This window comes from Diuraphis noxia, unplaced genomic scaffold (genome assembly GCF_037042655.1).
Source record: "Diuraphis noxia isolate RWA-SAM2 unplaced genomic scaffold, SU_Dnox_SAM2 contig0004, whole genome shotgun sequence".
Taxonomy (NCBI): domain Eukaryota; kingdom Metazoa; phylum Arthropoda; class Insecta; order Hemiptera; family Aphididae; genus Diuraphis; species Diuraphis noxia.
Window position 1 is genome coordinate 21,901,068 of NW_028301714.1, and position 21,399 is coordinate 21,922,466.

Below are 21,399 nucleotides of genomic sequence, written 5' to 3' on the forward strand. Positions count from 1 at the left end.
TTTAACTATAGGACTGTTTAGCCTTTGGTAGTTTACTGCCCGGAGCTGGAAGTCGAAGTGGGCCCCTTAAGTTTGGCGACCGGAGCCGTTAGGAGAAGGAAGCCGCTATATTAATATACTTAGGTATGTTACTTTAACTTAGCGGTACTAATAATGATGAAGAAACAGATATTGTTTATTAATTTATGTAAAATTATGTAGAAAAAAAAATTAAAATTCGTTATAGACGCTGTATAAACGTAAAATCGCAAACTTTGGAAGTCTATAACTTCCAAAATAATAGTTCTCATAAATTTTTTTTGCACCATCATTCTCAACTCGTTAAAATACATAATATGATTCGATAAAAAAAATAAAATATACTGGATAGCTACATACCCGTCAAATATTAATGCCATAGTGGATTTGATTCAAAACGTACTTTTTTCCTAAAAATGTAATTAATCATAATTTAAAAACGAACCGTAAGTCCGCAAATATCATTAAGCCATTCATTACACGAACCTATAAAATTGTGCGTAGAATCAACATAAAGTATTTGTTTGTCAGTCTAACTATTACAGTATTAAGTATTACCATTGAGTTCTGAGTAGTAATAATACTCAATAGTATTATTTACTTGATCAATATTAACAGTGGTATTAAATATGAATATACTAACGTAAGTACCTCTAACTATTATAATTTATAATTATATTATATGTTTGTCTTGCCAGAGTCTCACAATATTATAAATAAGTATCGATGTATTATAATTTATAGCCTACAGGCATATAAAATATAAATATTTTTTTTGACGATATGCTGTGAAAATTATTTCATAATCGTTTATATGTTTATAAAAATAATATAAATAAAATTATGTCAAGTTTAAAATTACAATATCATGTTTTTATTGTATATTTATAAGATTTTTCAAATAATAATGAAAATAACGAGCTGGTATATATGTAAGAAGATAGATATTATACAAAAAATTATGCATGGTAATTCAAGTTATATGCTAGTAGTTAACTTTTTATATTCATTTTATATCGATAAAAAAAATTTTCTGCATTCCAAAATATTTCCATTATACATTTTAACATTTTAATGAGCAGTTATATTTATCAAATTATTACGAAGCATTATAGTGTTGGAAATATGGAATAACAATCAGGATTTCTATCATAAATTAATTCTAATTGCCTTATTCGATAGAAAAAAATACGAATAACTTGATGATTCATGTATCACTATAGTCGCAACAATAAAATGTTATATTAAATATGTAATAAGTGTTACCATCTAGCATTTATTAAATTCTAACGCGGACTATATGTATATATTACAAATGTATAATAGTCAGGTATTAATTTATTACTTAAAAGTTAAAACCATAGACTTAAAAAAAGTTGAGTATGTCTGTGCGACTGTGCTTAACACATAATAATAGTGTAACACTTATGCTATATAATTAGTACTCACTTATTTATTTATATTACGCAGTACCCATAATAAATAAGTTAATATAAGGATTAAACACGATTTATTAAAATGTCACTAATTTTAAAGACAAAACGTAAAAAAATTAAAATTTCCTCTGCAGTAATTTTTAAATTTTATTAAATTAAAATTATCTATTCTATGGTTACAGTATTCAGTCGATTCAGTATTATTTCTTGGTGACTCGGGACCCGGGACAGGAGCTCGAATTTTGTTTAGTGATTATGATTGGATGGCTTAATTTTCACTCGTTGTTATAAAGTTAATAGTAATCAAATATTATGAATCGAGTGGGCAATAGCCAATAGCTAGGTTGAAGATGTGTTCGGATAGATTTTTAATCTAAATAATATACAGTGCTTGAATTGGGAAAAATTAAGTAGAGGAGCTGAATCCAACGATTTAAAAATTGCATTCCAAGTGCACAATTAATCAACACAAAACCAGAAACCGTGGGGGGCTTTGCCCCCCACACTCCCTCCCCATCACCCATCTTGCGTACATTTTGAATATCTACCACTTTTCAGTTACACATATTTAAATTCCAAATATAATATATTTTCATAACAATATCTAAATTGATTTAATTATATGAAAAATACTAATTTTATTGTTATAATCTTGTTCTGGTCTGTGTGAATGTGTAATTTGTAAAGAAAACATATTATAATATTTTTAATGTCTTCAATTATAATAATTTTAATAATTAATTGAACATAAAATTACTTAAAAAGCCGAAATTTGAATACATTGCAAAATCTAAAAATTCAAAACACCGATAAATGATAACCATCATAACAGTAATAACTGAAACTGATAACATTTCGTTCAGAACCATAAAGTAAGATCTTACACTATGTACGTAACACGATTTTTTTAGATAGTCCCGTGAAAATTTGTCATGGCTATAGTATACCATCGTCCATCACACACTTGTACCTGTGCACCATATATCTATTCTATGGACCGTAGAAAAGCACGGTTGTAGATATTGAACCGTATATATATCTTAAACTATGTGGAAAAGATTTAATAAATTATTAAACTATGATTTAAAAAATAATTTTGATATGAAAAATAGTAAAAATTTTATATAATTGACATAAATTAAAAATCCATATTTTAATAAAAATTATTTCGGACATTAGTTTGTACTGTCCCCCGTCTAAGTAAAAAAAAATAGCAGGGATGCGCCAAAAAAAAAATTAAATAGTAGGAGAGCTCCGTCCCCCTGCGCACCCCCACCCACTCAATTCGAGCACTAATATATTTTGGAATATGATTGGCATCTGTAGTGGAGGGGAAACTTTCACGCGTAGAAAAGTATGCTATTTATATCAACATGCAGGACTCGTTCTAAAGTCTACTGCTGTGGCCAAACGTATATACTTAAATCATGGATAGGATCCAGAGTACCTAACTGTGTCTTTTTTTTTTTTTTGCTGAATTGCAGATAATATTTCCATAACCAATGGCTGAAAGTATAAATGCTTTGTAGATTGTAGAAAGACTTTTTGTGTCAGATACCCAGGAGTTATTTTCGAGCATTTTGATCGTATAAATTCTTAATTGACCTTCGTATTTTAATTCCTAGAAGCACAGGATGCAGATACTATTTTTAACAGAAAGTTGTGAATTCATTAAATTAAATTTTGGTTGGGAATCTTATATGACCGAAAAACTTAAACCAATTTCTGAAAATCATCTGAAAATAGATTCAAGTGCTTGTTAGAGGAAAAGGGTAGCTTTTAATATGTGATTTGCTACAATACGTTTGACAGTTGTCAGAAAAGAGAGTAAACTTTACAGGTTTGGGTATGTTTTTTTCATATATCGTTTAAATTTAAAGTATTAAACCTACCAGAAAAAGATTGACACTGATGAGTACAGACCCTCGTTGTATTAGTCAATTTTCAATTATATGGGAAGATGATTGATGAGATCTTGTCGTAGATTTCTACACTACATTTTTGGTCTATTAGGAAGTTTTTTATGAAGTTGAGGAGGTTGCCATTTATTTCCATGAATGGAGTATTGTTAATTCTCTATTTTTCCAGACAATGTCATATAGTTTTGTGGTATCCAATGCTAAGGTGCTGCAGGTTACATTTAAACACTGATCTAATGTCCATATATGTTGTTGGTTGCATTATCTTAATATATGATATAATGATATGTTATATATAGATTATTTTTCATTTTAATATTATTATAAACCTTAGGTACAATCTTGAACTTATATTATAAAGCTTATAAAACTTAATTTAATTCATTTTCAATTTCAATACCTACTGAGTTTTGATTGGCCAATGCATCTACCTTGTCCTTAATATGTCATATTGACTTAACAAGCTTCTACTTAAATATTTTGTAAATTAAATTTTCAATAATAGATAGTTGGCAGTTAGCTGTGACTTATAGGGTTTATAATATTTCACATAGGTACTACGAGTTATATTGGTATCACTATCTACTACACGTAAAAAAAAAAATAATAATCCAATAAATAATTCATTAAAAAATATATTACATTATACATATATTTTTACTATAAGATAAGTTCGTAAATAAATAAATAAAAGATGGGTAGGTTGGTAGGTACCACGCTCTGCTGTACATAATATGTCTTGTGTGGTCAATGTAATGGATACAGTGCCGTAGAAACCGCCGGTGCAGGTGCAGGTGCAATGCACCGGGGCACTTGATCTTGAAAGGGCCCTACGCCCTTACCGATTATCTGATATAACATGACCTAAAATATACAACAAAGAAAAAAGAAAATTATGTTATAAAATTATGGGGCACCTACACCAATTTGCACCGGGGCACACTAGTATCTAGCTACGGCACTGAATGGATATGTGCTAAATTTGAATTCAATGATATTATATACCCGAATAATGATTCTGAAAAAGTCTGAACTAAGACGGTCTGCCAGTATATTCTACGAAGTACTTATGTTATATGTTGTATTAATATATTAGACTACCAAAATAATTTTATTCGATTTGGCTGAAAACTCGTTTTGTGTAAACATTCCCTTTTTTACTTATTTTTTTTTTTTGTTTTTCTTGATTATTTTGAAAAATATAGGAATTATTATTACTCAAAAATACCACCTAGACCAATTTTCTATCCGAAACCACCCTGAAAATTGAAAATTGTAGTATTTTTTCCAACTAATGTTGGTGTATAGAGATATTACTATTATAGACACTAACAAAAACCAATACAAAATTCAATACACTCATCGTTCCCTTCAGAATCTAAAAATGGAAACACTGACATTTTTTTAACGACAGTATTTCAGTATTTGACAAAATAAATTCTGTCTTTGTTCCATAACTACCTAATAATTGAAAATTGCAAGCATCGTCTGTTGAGTTATACTAAAAACCAAAATCGATTTTGTTACAAATTGGTTTAAAAAAATTATTTATTTAATAGGTAAGAGTAGAATAATATTTATTACCCATAATATTAATTAACTATTGCGCATTTCTATAGTTCGATTATTAGTACTTGTTAAAACTATTGTTATGAAAGTTACAAACATTGTTTGTGATGTTTATGTTTATTATTCTATTATTTTACTAAGCTATTAGTTATAGCTGTGTATATGATTTAAAAAGGAATTGCACAATTTCATTGCATGACATGTGCATGGTATTCTATAAACACTCGCGTGCGCATAATTCAATATTATAAGTGCAAAACAATTACCTGTACAATCTAATAAGTAAGCCTTGACCTAGGCACCATCACTAAGCTTTTTGTTTCTATAATAGTGAAATATTTATTTTGCGGTGTAGATATTAAATATTTTTTGATAACATAGAGTTTCGCATTTCACATATAAATTATATTTTATTCACAAATTATAAAAAAAAAAATAGTAATATATTATCAAATAGGTACGATGAGGTACTTCAGTTGGTGCCTTTAAGCTATGATATAAATCGTGACGTTTAAGTATATGATAGGTAGTGTCTGAAGTTAACTGATAGATTATTATAGTATTGTATATAAATAAATAAAATTATTTACTAACTTAAATTATTTAGTTAAATCAGCTTTATATACCTATTTAGTATTTACTATATCTAGTGGATAGTCAGGTAGTTGCGTATATCTAGAAATTTTTCCAGGTGGTAGATCATAATTAAAATGTTTTATTATATATGTTATGTTATACTGTAATAAATATAAATGTCACTTGTCAGCAGAAAATCGATGAAAAACATTTAAAAATCTAAAAATGTAAATTTACTAATTAAATAATTAATATTGTATAGGCGTAGACACCAGAATTGAACATTATTTAGGTACTATTTAAAAATTTACATTAGAAAGTAAAAAGTTTAGAAATAATTGGGTACTCAACATAAAACTGCCAAGTGTCGTACCATTTTTCGTCTTGCTGACTATTAATAAGTAATTGTTCTGTCGTTCTGTGATAATTGATAATACAAATAATATAATTTTAGGTTTCCATCAGTGGAGTGATTAGCGATTAAAGTTTTGGTTTTACAATGATATGTGGTTTTATTTATATCTGGCGTCACCTTTCGGGGTAACAGAAATACGTCAATTTTCTACTTCCGTATCTTATTTGGTATGAACATAAAGAATCTAGTTGGGGTGTTCAAAAATTTAAATTTTCATCAAAGAAGGTTACTTTCCATGTAAGATAAAATTTTCAAGATATTTTAAGTCTTCTTGACTGTTTTTACTGTTTTTAGTAATAAGAAATTTTTCTTCTACAAATGGTTGTCATTGGTTACATATTATATATTATATTACTAACTATAGTAGAATTTTGCATATAAATGGTTGCAATTGGTTACTCCGACAGATGAGGTAAAAGCATGCATCAAATCGTCCTATCATGGCCTTGAAAAAATAAACAATATCTTAAATGAAATATTTGACAGTATAATGGAGCACAAAAGTATTTTGAGAGCAGATGCAGTTAAAATAAGTTACCCACACATCGGCCATCGCCTATTGTTTTTATAAACAATAATATTTTTGCTGCATTCCATAACTTTACACACAACACACATATTAACCACTGTAGTTCACGGAAATTAATTATTATAGACCAAAATGTAGATTTTAAAGTTATAAATTCCCCTGTAACTTCAGGTATTTTTAACCCGCCCCATCAAGATAGTACATGCAGTTGCAGTACTTGTTAACCTATCTGGGCACTACTGTATAAGAGTTGAATTGGAGCTAATAAATATTCAAAAACAACTTGACTGATTTTGTGAAAATTTCAAACTACTCTAAGAGATAAACCGATATAATAGTGCTATAGTTAGCGGCGTAATTAGGAATTTGTCCTGGTCCCCGGGGATAGACATTTTTATTTACACACATAATACTAAATTTTCAGGCTCATGACCTCAGTTGTCGAAGCCTTAACCCTAATAAAAAAAAAAAAAAAAAAAAAAATACTAAATTTTGGTAGCTTAATGTTTTTTTTTAAATCTTTTTACTGGAAAAGTCTGATTATACAGTTTAGAATTGATGTTAATTTATTTTAAGTTAATAGTCTCAAAAAATATTCAATCGTTTTCAAAATATCAATAGAACCCTCACTAGAGGTTTGAAGAGTATATATTGTATATAGCTTATTTTTACCAAACCTAAACGTAGAAAAAGGTAAATATGAATTTTTTTCAACTCACGTAAAAATAATATTTTTTTCTTTATTTAAATAGCTGTTATTGGTTACATATATATTACTATTATAGTAAAAATATGGCATATACTTATACTTTGTTTTAAAAATATATTTATAATTTTTGGCACAGGTTTAATGCCTTGGACGGGAAAGCTATAATTAATTAGTAAGTAATATCTGATTTACCCAATCTTATATCACACCTATTAAAATGTAAGACACGTAATAGAACATCAATAATGTTCCCCATATTATGTTTATTATTTATGGCCCTCCAACCTAGGTACACTTAAACAAAAAGTGATGTTAAATTGATAACCTTGTTAGTTAAGATGTGTATAGGTATTCTGCTTTTCTATATACATTTAACTGTATTAACGCACTACGCAGTAAACTATAAACATCAAGCTGGCTTAATTTTTTAATGATTTATAATCCATTATTAATGGAGTATTAATATTATCTAATTCAGTATTTCCGTTTAATTATTAATTGGCATAAGTTAACTCATGTATGTACCACGAGTCCATGTATCATGTATTCATGTTGTAATAACCGTTATAAATATTTTACACGTGATTATTTACGCATAACACCTGTCATTGATTTACCAACGAGTTTGTAAAATAAAAAGCCACGGGGCACGGGTCCATGTAATGTTTACAATGTTTAGATACATGAGATTATAAAATCATAATATTTACCTATATTGACTATCACGTGTTTAAAAATCAAAGGTACTTTCAAGTTGAAGTTTAAACTAGTAAATTTGCAATTTGAAAAATCATGCAAGAAAAAAACTTTAGAGTATATCAGTATAATTATAGTAGATATTACATAAGTACAAAAAACATTAATAATGATAGCTAGTTATCTAAATTCTGAATATTGAAGAAAGATTATAAACTATAAACATTTTCCATAAATTATAAAGATGTAGGTACCTACTTATAATTTATATAATATAATTATATTGTAACAGTGATATATAGTCATTACTCATTACTCATTAGTCATTAGTGATGATTATATATTTAGTAGGTAGGTACACGGGTATACACAAAAATAACATATCATTATAAGCTCAATCAATTAATTGGTACGCTCAACATTAAAATAAATCTATTCAGAAATCTATTTATTTTTGTGATAAATTATAATATGTGAGGTAAAATCAAATTCATTAAGAAATTATGTATTTTTATTATATATTTATATTACCATTTAGATGGGTATATCAGCTATAATTTGAATTATTATTAGTTGTTCTGATCAAAAATAATTAAATAAAAGTAGTTTAAATGTTAAAAAAACGAATATATATAAAATACAATATAATATTTACATGAAAATCGGGCATAATATAATATGTTATTATATTTTGATGTATTTACTCAGTTAGGTAGTATATAATTTAAACTTTAGGTATATTTATTTATTAAAAATAATAATTGTATTAAAGAAAATATACTATACTAAATTATTAAAAGTTATATTAAAATATCATTACATGCAGAAGCGTATATGTAGTTGTTTTCATAAATATTTATTATATTTGCATGGGCAATATATAACAATATCGTTACACGCTCAACTAAATATTAAGTATTGAGATCACGGTGCATTGCATTATTTTATTAAAATTAATAAAGGCAACACAATATACCAAATAACAATAGACCGTGTGTATATTGGTAAGAGGGGAATAGCTTCAAGCGTGATACTGTTGTATAGTCGTATAGAATCATTTAGTTATGGTGACAAACAAGTGAACAGCTGATGTTATTTATACATAACTATTAAAATATTAATATTATTATTGGAATATATACCTACTTTTATTTAAATTAAAAACGTTTCCTCGATCACCCAGAAGTTAGGTAAATAAATTAATATTTGTTTAACATAAGATTTAAACAAAATAATACTGGTGGAAAAATTAAAATAAAGTTCAAGTTAAACCCATCCATTTATATAGGTACGACTATAACTATGTAATATGACTTTAATCATAAATATTCTAAACATTTTTGAAATTCTCAATGAGTTATACGGTTTCAATCATTTTTATGTATAAAAATATCCATTATTCCACAAAAAACATATGAGGGGATACTGTAATATACACTTGATAAAAACAATATATAAAAAGGATACGGCAGATGCTACTGCAGTCAACTAAGGGTGTAATGCTAATCGTATATCATAACACGCGGTTAAACGGAGGGCGACAGTGTTATTGAACAAATCAAAATATGTAGGGAGGCTTAGCGCGAATACCCTCATTTAGCAAAATATTTATTAAATTTGACATGCGTTTCGACACACGACTGATGCCGTAACAAATTAAATAATTTTCTAGCGCTTAATTTATTATTTTATACATATAACATTTTATATATAGAGTTCAAAGAAGGATTTGTATATTATATAACTCATATACGTCATAAATCATCCTAATATATCAGCTACTGCTGTCATAATAGATGAAATTACATTTTTTTGCCCAAATATACGATTAGTTTCATTCATTGTTTTTGTAGTTCAAAATTGTTCAACGACCATACGTTAATAAATCATTGTTCATTACATCCATGAGATAAAATATATGGTTATAAATATGGATACCTTTTAAATTATTCTTACCCAGGTTTTACAATTGGACGTAGGTAACAATGGTAACATATAGTTATAGTCTATAGAAAAAAAATTTTCTTTTTATATCTAAGATTTGAAAATTTAATACAAGGCTCATAATATATTTTTACAATAAAAATTGAAAAATAAAAGAAATGCGTAGTCACAATTTTTTTTTTACAAGCATTCAAAGTTTGAATTTTGACAACATATATAAAAATCACGAAAATTCGCAAATTATTTCAAACTAGAAATTCATAAAAAATTTTCTTTTTAAAACTAAGATTTGAAAATTTTTAATAATCTATAATATATCCTAGACAGATAAACCGTCTTCGCTCAGAATCGTTTTTTGTATACAATGATATAATATCATTAGATTCAAATTTAATTCCATCCATTACAGTAACCCACTTGTAACCTACTGTACAGCAGAGCGACAAACACGACTTACCCGCTTTTTTTTTTTCATTTCTATTGTTGAATAATTTTGATGTGCAAATTGATGTAGGGTCTTTTAAACGGTCAATGTGCAAACGATAGATGATGGATGTATAACCATAACCCAAAAACCGAACGATGCGCAAATGTCTTACAAAAAAGGTTAAAATCAACAATAGTGATGCGCAAACGATAACCAGTGTTTACATTACACGTTGGTTGTAAAAAAATTAGAATTTTACTTATATAGATCTTTATCGTTTTTATATTTATATTTCATTCTGCAAATACCTACCTACCGGCTACCACACTACTAAAATGCCCTAAAAACGCAACATTCCTTTCCATACTTCGTATATTATATTATTTCTGATTATCAACAATTCAAGTAATGAATTTAGTTGGACATTTTTATGATTTTTACAGAATTACAAAATAATATTTCAAGGCAACAAGAGGGTTGAAACGGACCAACACCTGCTTGCATCGCCATTGGCTAATCTGATGGACCAATATCAAGCTTTTACAAAAAGCGAATACGCCCCCGGTAAACTCACTGTACTTGCTCTCATATTCTGGAGAACCGCACAATGATGAGCAACGGATTCGCAATTACGGGTCATACACCCACTTGGGATTCAAGTTTGACGAACACAGTAAGTAAACAATTTTCAACAAATATCTAGGATAATTAAGAGTTAATCCAGTTGTTGTTAATATGAAAAAATATTATAACTTTTCCAGTACAATTTTTTTTTTTTTTATGTAATTTTAAAAAGGACCTCCGCTATAGTTATGAGATTTCATCATAAGGCAAGCATCTTGAATTCAGCTCTTATATTATAACCCGTGCACTTTGTAGCCTGTTAAAAATCCTACCTTTTATATGTCTCAAACTGCAGTGGGTTAAATTCGTTAACTGTGATTATGCTTGCAGTATATTTTTATACATATAGATGGATAACGGTTAAAATATATATTGTAATAAATAATAATCCTACCATGATATTTAATTTAGATTGTCATTATGAAATTTTATTCGTTTTATTGAGAACATTTTAACAAATTATCGTTTTTTTAATCTCAATAAGTTTTTTAGATTTTTTTAAGAGGGTATTTCCTTATATTTATACTTGTTTGTGGCCTTTTTCATCCTTATTGGATGTGCATTAAGTCCTAAAATTGCTTAATGTTTATAATTAATAATGGTTAAAACAATTACTCTGCTTATATAACATGCAAGTAATACAATACTATATATAGTTGGTTTAACTCATTTTTGGTGAGGAGCACCACACTTGTACATTATAACGAAATTTCCATCACAGCAAAAAAAAAAATTAAACCAGCTATTATTGCTTATTTGCGTTTTCCAAATAATGCCATGCAACCGACCAACGACAGCCTACTACTTTTAGTTTTTACTACTAAGTACTAATTTTTTGAACTATAATTAACAGGTTTTATGCTGTAGATTGTAGAACGTATGTTACATATTAAGTAAGACACATATTACCTATGCGTAGAATCTATATTTTTATTTTGTATGATATACCTATTCTCTAAGGTGGCTTGGTATTTTGTGGCAGTGGGATCACCCATCCACCAACAATTTTTAAGGAGCAATTGCTCCAAAATAATACCTTCAACACGCAACTGGTCTAACTGTATTGGTTATAAATGTATAAAAATATAATTTATTATTAAAATAATACAATAAATATATAACACGTTAACAGGATAGTCAAAGTTACGATGAATGTTGGCCGGATGCTCACCTCTATCATCACCATCATCATTTACACCATCACCATATTCACCAACACTCATCTACAGTATCTCAAATGTGGCCTAACCCGCATAACCATCATTCTCAGCAACAAAGTATAACTCAAAATGCTCTTACCAGGTAATAATTTTATAATTTATTTATTTATATATCTACTTAATACACAATTTTCTGATACCACTTTATGTGTATTATATCGTTGTTTTCCGTGTTAACTTTATAGTAAATTATAGCACTCTACTATAAGTATATCAGCATATGCTTATAGATAATGCATAAGTATATGATTTTTGATTTTTATGATTAATCCAATAAAACAGTCTAAAAAAAAATAGGGAACCTTCCTATATTGCACCACGCACCTATCTTAAATACGCCCCATGTAATTGTACGAAAAGCTTAGAACTGCAGCAGTATTCAGCACTATATTATTTTTCTAGTTTTTTTTTTATTTATTTATTGGTATACCAATATATTTATATATACCAATATATAAATTATTAAGCATCCAGAGACGTCTTTTGAAGAGGTGATAGGGTACTATCAGGTAGGTGGACATTTTCTTAGAAATTTAAAAACGGAAAAGTATTGCTCATAACCTACGTCCTACTACTATATAGTTTATCAATCAAGAGATATAATAATATTATCATAATATCATTATAAATGTATGCATTATTTAATTAATTCATTCATTATATAAATTATTTATTTTATTTTATTTGTATTCATTCATTTATTTTTCATCAATTTTATTTTATTTTATTATTATTCCGGATAAAATATTGTAGACATGGTTAAAACATATCGATTATAAAACTATTTTACTTTCATATATTATACACAGGACCAAGATGTAACAGAAATACCTGACAAAACATTTTTTTACAAGTTAAACATATGGATAATAAAATATAATTTAAGAAATACCATTGACAGGAAATTACGTTCCAATATCCAATCTAATTGGTTTTTAAATATTTTAACTATGAATCATATTTAATACTTGGACTTAACGAATTATTATCAATTAAACGAATAAACAATAGAAACACAAGAGTGTCTATACTACGTATATGATATTATGAGATATGTCTATAAGGTATTGAGATGTATGAGTAAATATGACATAAGTGAGATAAGAATAGAACCGTATTCGTTCTAAAGAAGTAATCTACAATCTACATATTTATATATTATATTATGATACCTGCACACTGCAATTATTCGAAATTTCTATATACAATAATTATTAAATAAAAAAAAAGTTAAAATAATAATTTTTGATGGGAAGCGAAGGCAAGTACCTGTTTATGCAAATAATTCACGTCCCATGTATTATACATATTATAATAGCTAGGTATCTCAATATATATGTACAATTATTTCTGTAGACTTCTATATTAGTTGGTACATTTCACGCTGTTATTACTGAGAAAATATTATAAACTATTTAATAACAATAATAATAATAACCTATTTATGCTACAAAACATAATGCCGACACCTATACTAATACTATTAAATAAACAATACTATGTATAAGGTATGACGTATATTGTTGTATGTTTTATATTATTATATGGTCTAAAACAGTTTTACGCTGCACTACACGTTTACACGTATGCTATAAAAGTATAGGTAGGCCATAGTAGGTAGGTACCTACTAAATCAACAATTGTAAATACTTATAACATAAATAAATTGTACATTGATTTCTGAATTTTGGCATATTAAGCTCATATCGAGATACGCTATATAACCTTCTTTTCTTATATTAATTGTTTATACGGCACTTAATAACTTAATAAGTTAAGGTTAACTCTATGGGCCATTAGCTTCGCTATTATAATGAAATAGTTATGTTTTAAAGTCTTTATAAAACACAGAGGCGTACTCGGGAGTTTTCAATGGGGTGGGGGGTGGGGGGTGAACATTTTGTTTTTTATCACTGGGACTTCGTCACCTTCTTTTTAAAAATTTTGATAGATTATCAACATTGATGTTTGATAGAGATCTAATCTTATCTTACTTACCTATCTAATCTTACAGTTCTTAACAGATAATGCATGTAATCGTTGTATATTGCATGTTGACATACAATTTAAAATAGATCCTACCTATTTTGTTTATTTTTTCCCTTTAAAAATTTTTTTTTAGAAAATTGCTCCTGTGAGTTATATTATATTTATATATAATGTGAATTATGAAATTGCATAAATTATGTGCACGAACGCAAAAGACTAAATATAGGTTAGTGAGGTCATGGGGGAGGTTCAAACCCCATCACGACCCCCCCCCCCCCTTGAGTACGCCCCTGATACAACACATACACACATATACATATATATATACCATATGTATAATATATTTATATAATATAACAATAAACAATTGAGTTAAATAGTTGAAAATTAATTGCAAACCATATTTTTAAATAATTGAAATAGATAAAACTTATATCATTAGATTAAATTATTTACATAATTGAGTACTTTATTGTAAATCAGATTTGTTGACCGGCTGATGTTGGTATTAAAATTTTATAACATTAATATTCGATAAAATTTGAGTTTAGATTCTGAGCAAAGCTATGAATGCTTAGTGTAAATTCAGCTATGTGTTTTCTTTATATAGTGCATAAGTTTTGAATTTTATTATTTTTTCAGATAGGTAACTGAAAAGTGAAAATATTTGGAGCTTCATATATAGTTTATGGAGCCAAAATAAAAAATACTCAGTACCTACTTTTCTTAATAATTAAAAAAAAACCAAGAAAGTTGCTCTCCTGTCTAAAAGTCACTGTAATAGATGTTTTAGATTTGAATTAAATGATATGAAATTATTGTATTCGAAAAACGATTCTGAGTGAAGATGGTCTGCAGTCAGCATATAATATTCCTAGGCATATTTTATGATATTATACTATTATAGGTATTGTGATTGCTGATTAATGTAATTTATTTTATTATTAGGCATTAGCAGATAATATCATTGCATTTTAAATTCATTTTCGTCGAAAAAATTGAAAATATCATTCGTGTGTGTATATAAATTACAATTTACAATCGTAAAGTTCTAAGTAACCACGAATAATAATTATAACCTAATAACTGCATCATGTTATTCTTGGTTTAAAAATTAAAAAATGTAATTTCGTTAAAAGTTGAACTTGAAATTCCAGTTAAAAAGAACTATGTTTATATAATATATATATATATATATATTATACTTATGGTTACAGTATGAATTACTTACGTGGAACCTTGGTATACATATTCCATTCTTAACTATAAAACTTTAACATTTTATAAATTTTAACTGTAAAGTAATACATTTTCGAGAAATTGATGAGATTTGTCAAAATTTGTGCTTAAAATATTTAAAACATCGCACCCATGGATATTTGATATTTTTCAACAATTACTATAACAACTTATGAAGAATCATGTATATACTATATTGTATTAATAAATTTGTATGGTTGTTTGTAAGGTTGATGAATTCTCCCCTCAGATCCAAACGTTATCAAAAAACACGTAATTGTTAAATCATTTCGCTCACAAATCTAAAACTAATAAATATCGAAATTTTCTTATGCTTATATAATAAGGTTAAAAAGGTCAAAAAGAGTCGATGTAATTAATGGTGTAAAAAGTGTTAATACCATTATAGTATTATACTGTATGTTACAGTACCGGATTAAGATATTTTGCGCCTGTAGGCAAACATTTTTCTGGCACCCCACCCTACCCAGGCCTTTGAAAGTAAATGTAAATATTATGTACCTAACATAATATACTAATTATTCGTAAGTGCATAGGATTATAAAATTAATAATATATACTAGATAATATTGTATTTGTTTAACATTATTATCAGTAAACACAGTATTCAAATTTAGGAGGGGATGCTGGGAGACATTGTTTTTTTAGCACTAGGTTACACTTTAGATATACAAAATACAATATTTTATCATAAATTAGATTAAATTAAATTTGTAACTTATACATAAAAAAAACAACACAAATTTGTTTTAATTATTACTACTTTATTTTATAAAACAAATTGTCGCTTTCTAGTCTTACATTCAGGGAATTCTTTTATTATATTAATAAATGATATTTCATTTAAGAGTTCCCTTTCTATGATTAGTAATGCTAAAGAATTTAAGCGTTCAGCACTAGTAGTAGACCTTAAATAATTTTTGATTCATTTCAATACTGAAAACGATCGCTCTCCAGAACAATTTGTCGGTGATAATAAAATATAATCATTAAAATTACTTTTCATTTTTCATTTTACTTATTATAGTGTATATTTTTTGTAATATAAAATTTATACAACAAAAAAATATTTTTTAGAATTTTTCTAATTTTCAATAAATGTATTAAATTTTGGCGCCCCTCAAAAGCGGCGCCTGTAGGCACGTGCCTACCGTGCCTAGTGGTTAATCCGGCACTGTGTACTATGTACTATAAAGTATGTTACTCGATAACAATATATATCTACATTACTCGACACCTAGCTACTATATATCAGAACGATTAGCAAATTTTTATTTTTTGCACATTTATTTTTACAATAAAAAAAATTATTAGTAGGTATAGGTGCCTAAATTTTTTTCAACATTGTTATGTAAAGTTTTCTTTAGACGGGTAACATCATACTCCAAGTTATTCATAGTTTTAGTTTAAATCGTTTTAAAAAAGTTCTTATTTAATTTAAGTGAACAATACATTATATAATTAGTAATTAATTACATATTTCATCAGTTAATAAACATTAATTTTAAACAACTATTTATGGTTAAATTATTAAAAGTAGAACCTCAATTTCCCAAATTAATACCAAAAGGTAATTAATGAGTTATTTTTTTCATTGTTAATAAAGTATTAATTATAATATTATTATTATTATTATCATTTTATTTTGTATTTCGATAATTCTCATAACTATAATATTAACTAAGTTGTTTACTAATCACTGATCAGATACACAATTTTTATTATAACAAATACAAATTAATTGTGTTAAGTTAAATATTATTTAATGAAACTATGACCAATATTGTAAGAGGAATTTAATGACACCACGCCTTACTAGAAAAAAAACAGAGTTCATCACATTTGTGATTTCCTAATCATATACTAGCTAATATGGATAGTATATGTTCATATATCGACATATTATTATAACGAATTAAACAAAATTTAAAACGTTAATAAATAATCTATGAATTTATATTGTGCAATTTTCTATTTTAATACCTAATAAAAATAAAAGTTATTCAATTGATCCTTTTTCAAGCATTGCGCAACTTATCATTTTGAATATAAAAAAAAAACTTTAAATTTGTTTTGCTTATAATTAGCTCAACATGATTTAAAAAAATTGTATGATGTAAATATAATACTAACATAAAGATTCAATGAAAATGTCATTTAATCTACAGTAATTTGTATTTAGAGTTAAACCAAAATAAATTTTGAAAAAAACCGATTTTGCTTAAAAATTTCCGTTTTTTCTTAATCTTTTTTTTTTTTTTTGTTCCACACATTACTATAAGATCAATACATTTATTGCTTCGCTCAGAATTCAAAACTACTAGGTATTATCTTTAATATAATGATGAATGAACTATGAAGTTATGCTACGAGAACGAAACACTTTTTTGATTTCGAGTGATACTACTAACATAAAATAAATTTTAAATCAGGAAAACAAAATGTAAAAACAATAAACAAAATTTTAACAAATATAATAGATAATAATAATACACCACAATCTACTACAAGCAATAAAGTTTTTTCTTTATGGTTTATGACAACGTAGAGCGACCAATATTTATACTTTAACTAATGGTTACCATAAACAAAAAAAAAAGTAATACATTTCCGTTGCCGAAACAAAATCCTTGGTGAGCTCATCTTTAAAATGAGAATTTAGAAAAAATACTTTTTTAGTGCACTCCTACCCATAGGTAAACAAGACATTTGACAAGTGTACATTTTAAAGACTCTTTATATGTCCACTTTAGATTTTGAACGGAGTGATTTTCAAACCTTTTGGAGCAGTAAAAACGCTTTGATAATCAATAACTTCAACAATTTTTCGTGTAGAAAAGTTAATCGATTTCGTTCTTTGTAGGGTGGTTGGGGGAGGGGGAATTAAAAAATGCCCATTCCATGAAGCCTATTGTCTATTATGGACGTATATCATATACAAGGTTAGATAGAATAGAATAGAATAGATAATTTAAATAGAATAGAATAGATTCAACCATTATTGTCTTTGTATTATTATAATACAATTAATATAATTTGTCCTGCGACAATATTATCGAATTTCTAAGCGGCAACGGCCGCACTGTTGTTGTATAAAATCGAGTTGGATATATTATAATATTTATTATGATCGTTTCAGGAGCAGCGGCGGTAGTTCGCAAAAGTCGTCGTCAATGGCGTCGTCGAAGAAAATCCGGCGGCGGGTGGCCACGCTGGCGCAACGGCGTGCGGCCAACATTCGCGAGCGCAGGCGCATGTACAACCTGAACGAGGCGTTTGACAAGCTCCGGCGCAAAGTGCCCACGTTCGCGTACGAAAAGCGGCTGTCCCGGATCGAAACGCTCAGGCTGGCCATCACGTACATCGGGTTCATGACCGAACTGCTGCAGTCGACCCCGTCGCACGGTGCGGGCGCCGACGCTGTCCAGTCACCCGCGGCCGCGGCGTACGCTCTGCCGACCCAACACCACGACATTCCCTACGCGCCTTATTCGTTGATTCCACCCGTCTGAGGGATGAAGGTGCAGATGTATAGTGCACACCCCTCCGCGTTATTTGATTTTTCGAAAGTTGTTGCGCTGCAATATATTATTATATAATTTATTATGTACAAAACAATAATATTATGTATATGTATATACGTGTTGACCGCACGCAAAAATCTCCAGTTAGTTAAATTATATATAAATATCTGCAGCAGCTGTGAAATCGATCTGAACCTGTTGCCATTATAGTTATTGACATTATTATTGCTCCCCAAATTACCCCCCATATTAGAATACGGAGAGAATGACGAAATAATATTATTAAAAATATTGTTGTTATAATTTATACGTTTTACGATATTTTGAAAAATGTATATGATATATTATAAAAAATGATATTTTAACTATATTTTTGATACCGGAATCTGTGCGGGTTACAAAAAAGTCACGCTCTATCCACCTCTCCGTGTATGTATAGGTATAAACTATCTGTAGTAATACAAAATATTAACACTTACGAGTGAAATTTTGTACTTAAATAATGTATAAAAATATTATTGTATTTATCATTTATATTATAAAGGTATAAGTAAACATTATGATTTTATATGTTTTTTATTGATCTTGAAAAAATAATATCGACAGCAAAGGACATTATCTATAGTTACAAAAAGGTTTAGACATTAAAATGTTTAAATACAAAGATAAGTTAAAAAAATTGGGATATATATTATATTTATTTATATTTGATTGAATAGTTATGTTTGTTTCTTAAAATTCATTATGTCTAAGTTTTTTTCAGGATTGGGATCGAGTGCAGAGTCTAAGTTGTAGGATATCCTGTGCTCGACTCAACATTATGAGATATGCTAAAAAAAACCGTCTACAGTTATTCTGAGTGTTATTAGATATTGAAGTATTGATTTTACAAAAATAAGCTTTTTCAAACTCTTAATCAATCAGTATAATACCAGCTCAATAACGAGATGAACAATCGAAACCAGCTTATTTGCTATACATCAGAGCGTATTTCTAGAACTTTAATAATGCCATTGCCCGCAATTTTTTATTTATTTCAAAATTTCGATTTATTATTCATAACGTATAGCAGATATTATTCGTCAAACACCAAATTTGTTGGAAGAAACATGAAGTTCATTACATCGTCGTATGGAAAAGTGCATTGAAGTTAAGGGGGGTCACATCGAACAACTTTTGTAGATACAAATTGATTTTAAAAATAAAGTTTATTTTAAATATGATTATTTAATAATAATAATTTAATAATTAACACAGGGTTTATAAATCGTGTATGTTAAAATTTAAACGACAACAAATAACTATCAGTACTATCACCATTGCTTACCTTGAATTTTTCTCATATACGAATCGACGTGGCACACCATTTTTTTTTTTTTTAGTCGGCCATTCGAGCATGAAAATGATGTGATACCTCGATTCGTATAAGCATTTTACAAAAAATACAACTTGGATGTTTATTTTTACATTTAAGACAATTTTCCAAAAATAAATTGAATAAACCCAGGTTTTGAAGATTGAAAAAAATGTCAAAAAAATCTTCATTGGGTCATCACACTGAGTACGCATATAGGTACTAGTTACCTCAACCATTTCAGAAATACCCTGTATATTATATAACTAAAAATACATGATAATTAACTTCAAGTTTAGTCAATATTTTGACTGTAGGAATTATATAGCATATGTACGTAACTGATTAGCAATATGATAGATGGCTAACCAGTATATCTGATAAATTTTGGTTTTCTCAAACCATAAAAATCGTGACATTTTGTAATAGCAAAAGGTGAGGTTGGCGTTAGGTTATTCATATTCATATTCATATAATTTAACGAAATTTCAACCCAGAGAAATTTTTTTTTTAAATGTCATAGTGTCTCACTGTGACCCAGCCTTGTACACAATGAGACATACGTCACGGGGCACTATGGTACATAATATAAAACCTTTTAAATTTGTAGTTTATCTTTTATATTTAAACTTTTCATTTCACAACATTTATATAATATGATAAAACAATTAAAGAGAATTTTTTTATCAAATTTTAAGATAATTAATTGTGTTTTTGTACAATTAAAAAAATGTAGGTGTTCACTTTGTTTATTTCAATAGTTTTATGTTTAAGTTTTAAAAATTAAATAAATATCATAACCTAATATCACTTTATTATGATCACAATTTATTTCAACAGTCTTGTTTTAGAGTTAACAGATGTTGGGTACAGCGAGACAACTACAGTATTTATTTCCGCTTTTCTGTCATTTTTTTTTGTTTTTCTCGATTTTTTTTAAAACTGTTGGAAAATGTTAACTTTTGACCTCTATAATGCACCAAGGATATTCACTTTTACATCGGAAACCACCCCCAAAGTTTGAAATTGAAGCATACAATACCTTATACAATACCTTAAATACCTACCTTATCGAAAAATCGAAAATTATTGTAATCGTTTTGTTTTTAGAACTTCTATGGTATCTACACAACAGGTCAACAGCGTTTATATGTAAGTTTGAACTAAAAATATTTATTTATATTATAGTG

The 21,399-nt window shown here is 27.7% G+C and overlaps 1 protein-coding gene across 1 annotated transcript; it reads left to right on the forward strand.

The window, feature by feature from the left end:
* The first annotated feature begins 561 nt into the window (after window positions 1-561).
* Window positions 562-19,423, forward strand: LOC107161543 (uncharacterized). Its single transcript, XM_015507990.2, has 4 exons — window positions 562-661; window positions 10,682-10,911; window positions 11,995-12,164; window positions 18,471-19,423. Exons 2-4 carry the CDS (start codon window positions 10,846-10,848, stop codon window positions 18,841-18,843), a joined length of 609 nt encoding a protein of 202 aa, XP_015363476.1. The 5' UTR covers window positions 562-661; window positions 10,682-10,845; the 3' UTR covers window positions 18,844-19,423.
* Window positions 19,424-21,399: the final 1,976 nt, after the last annotated feature.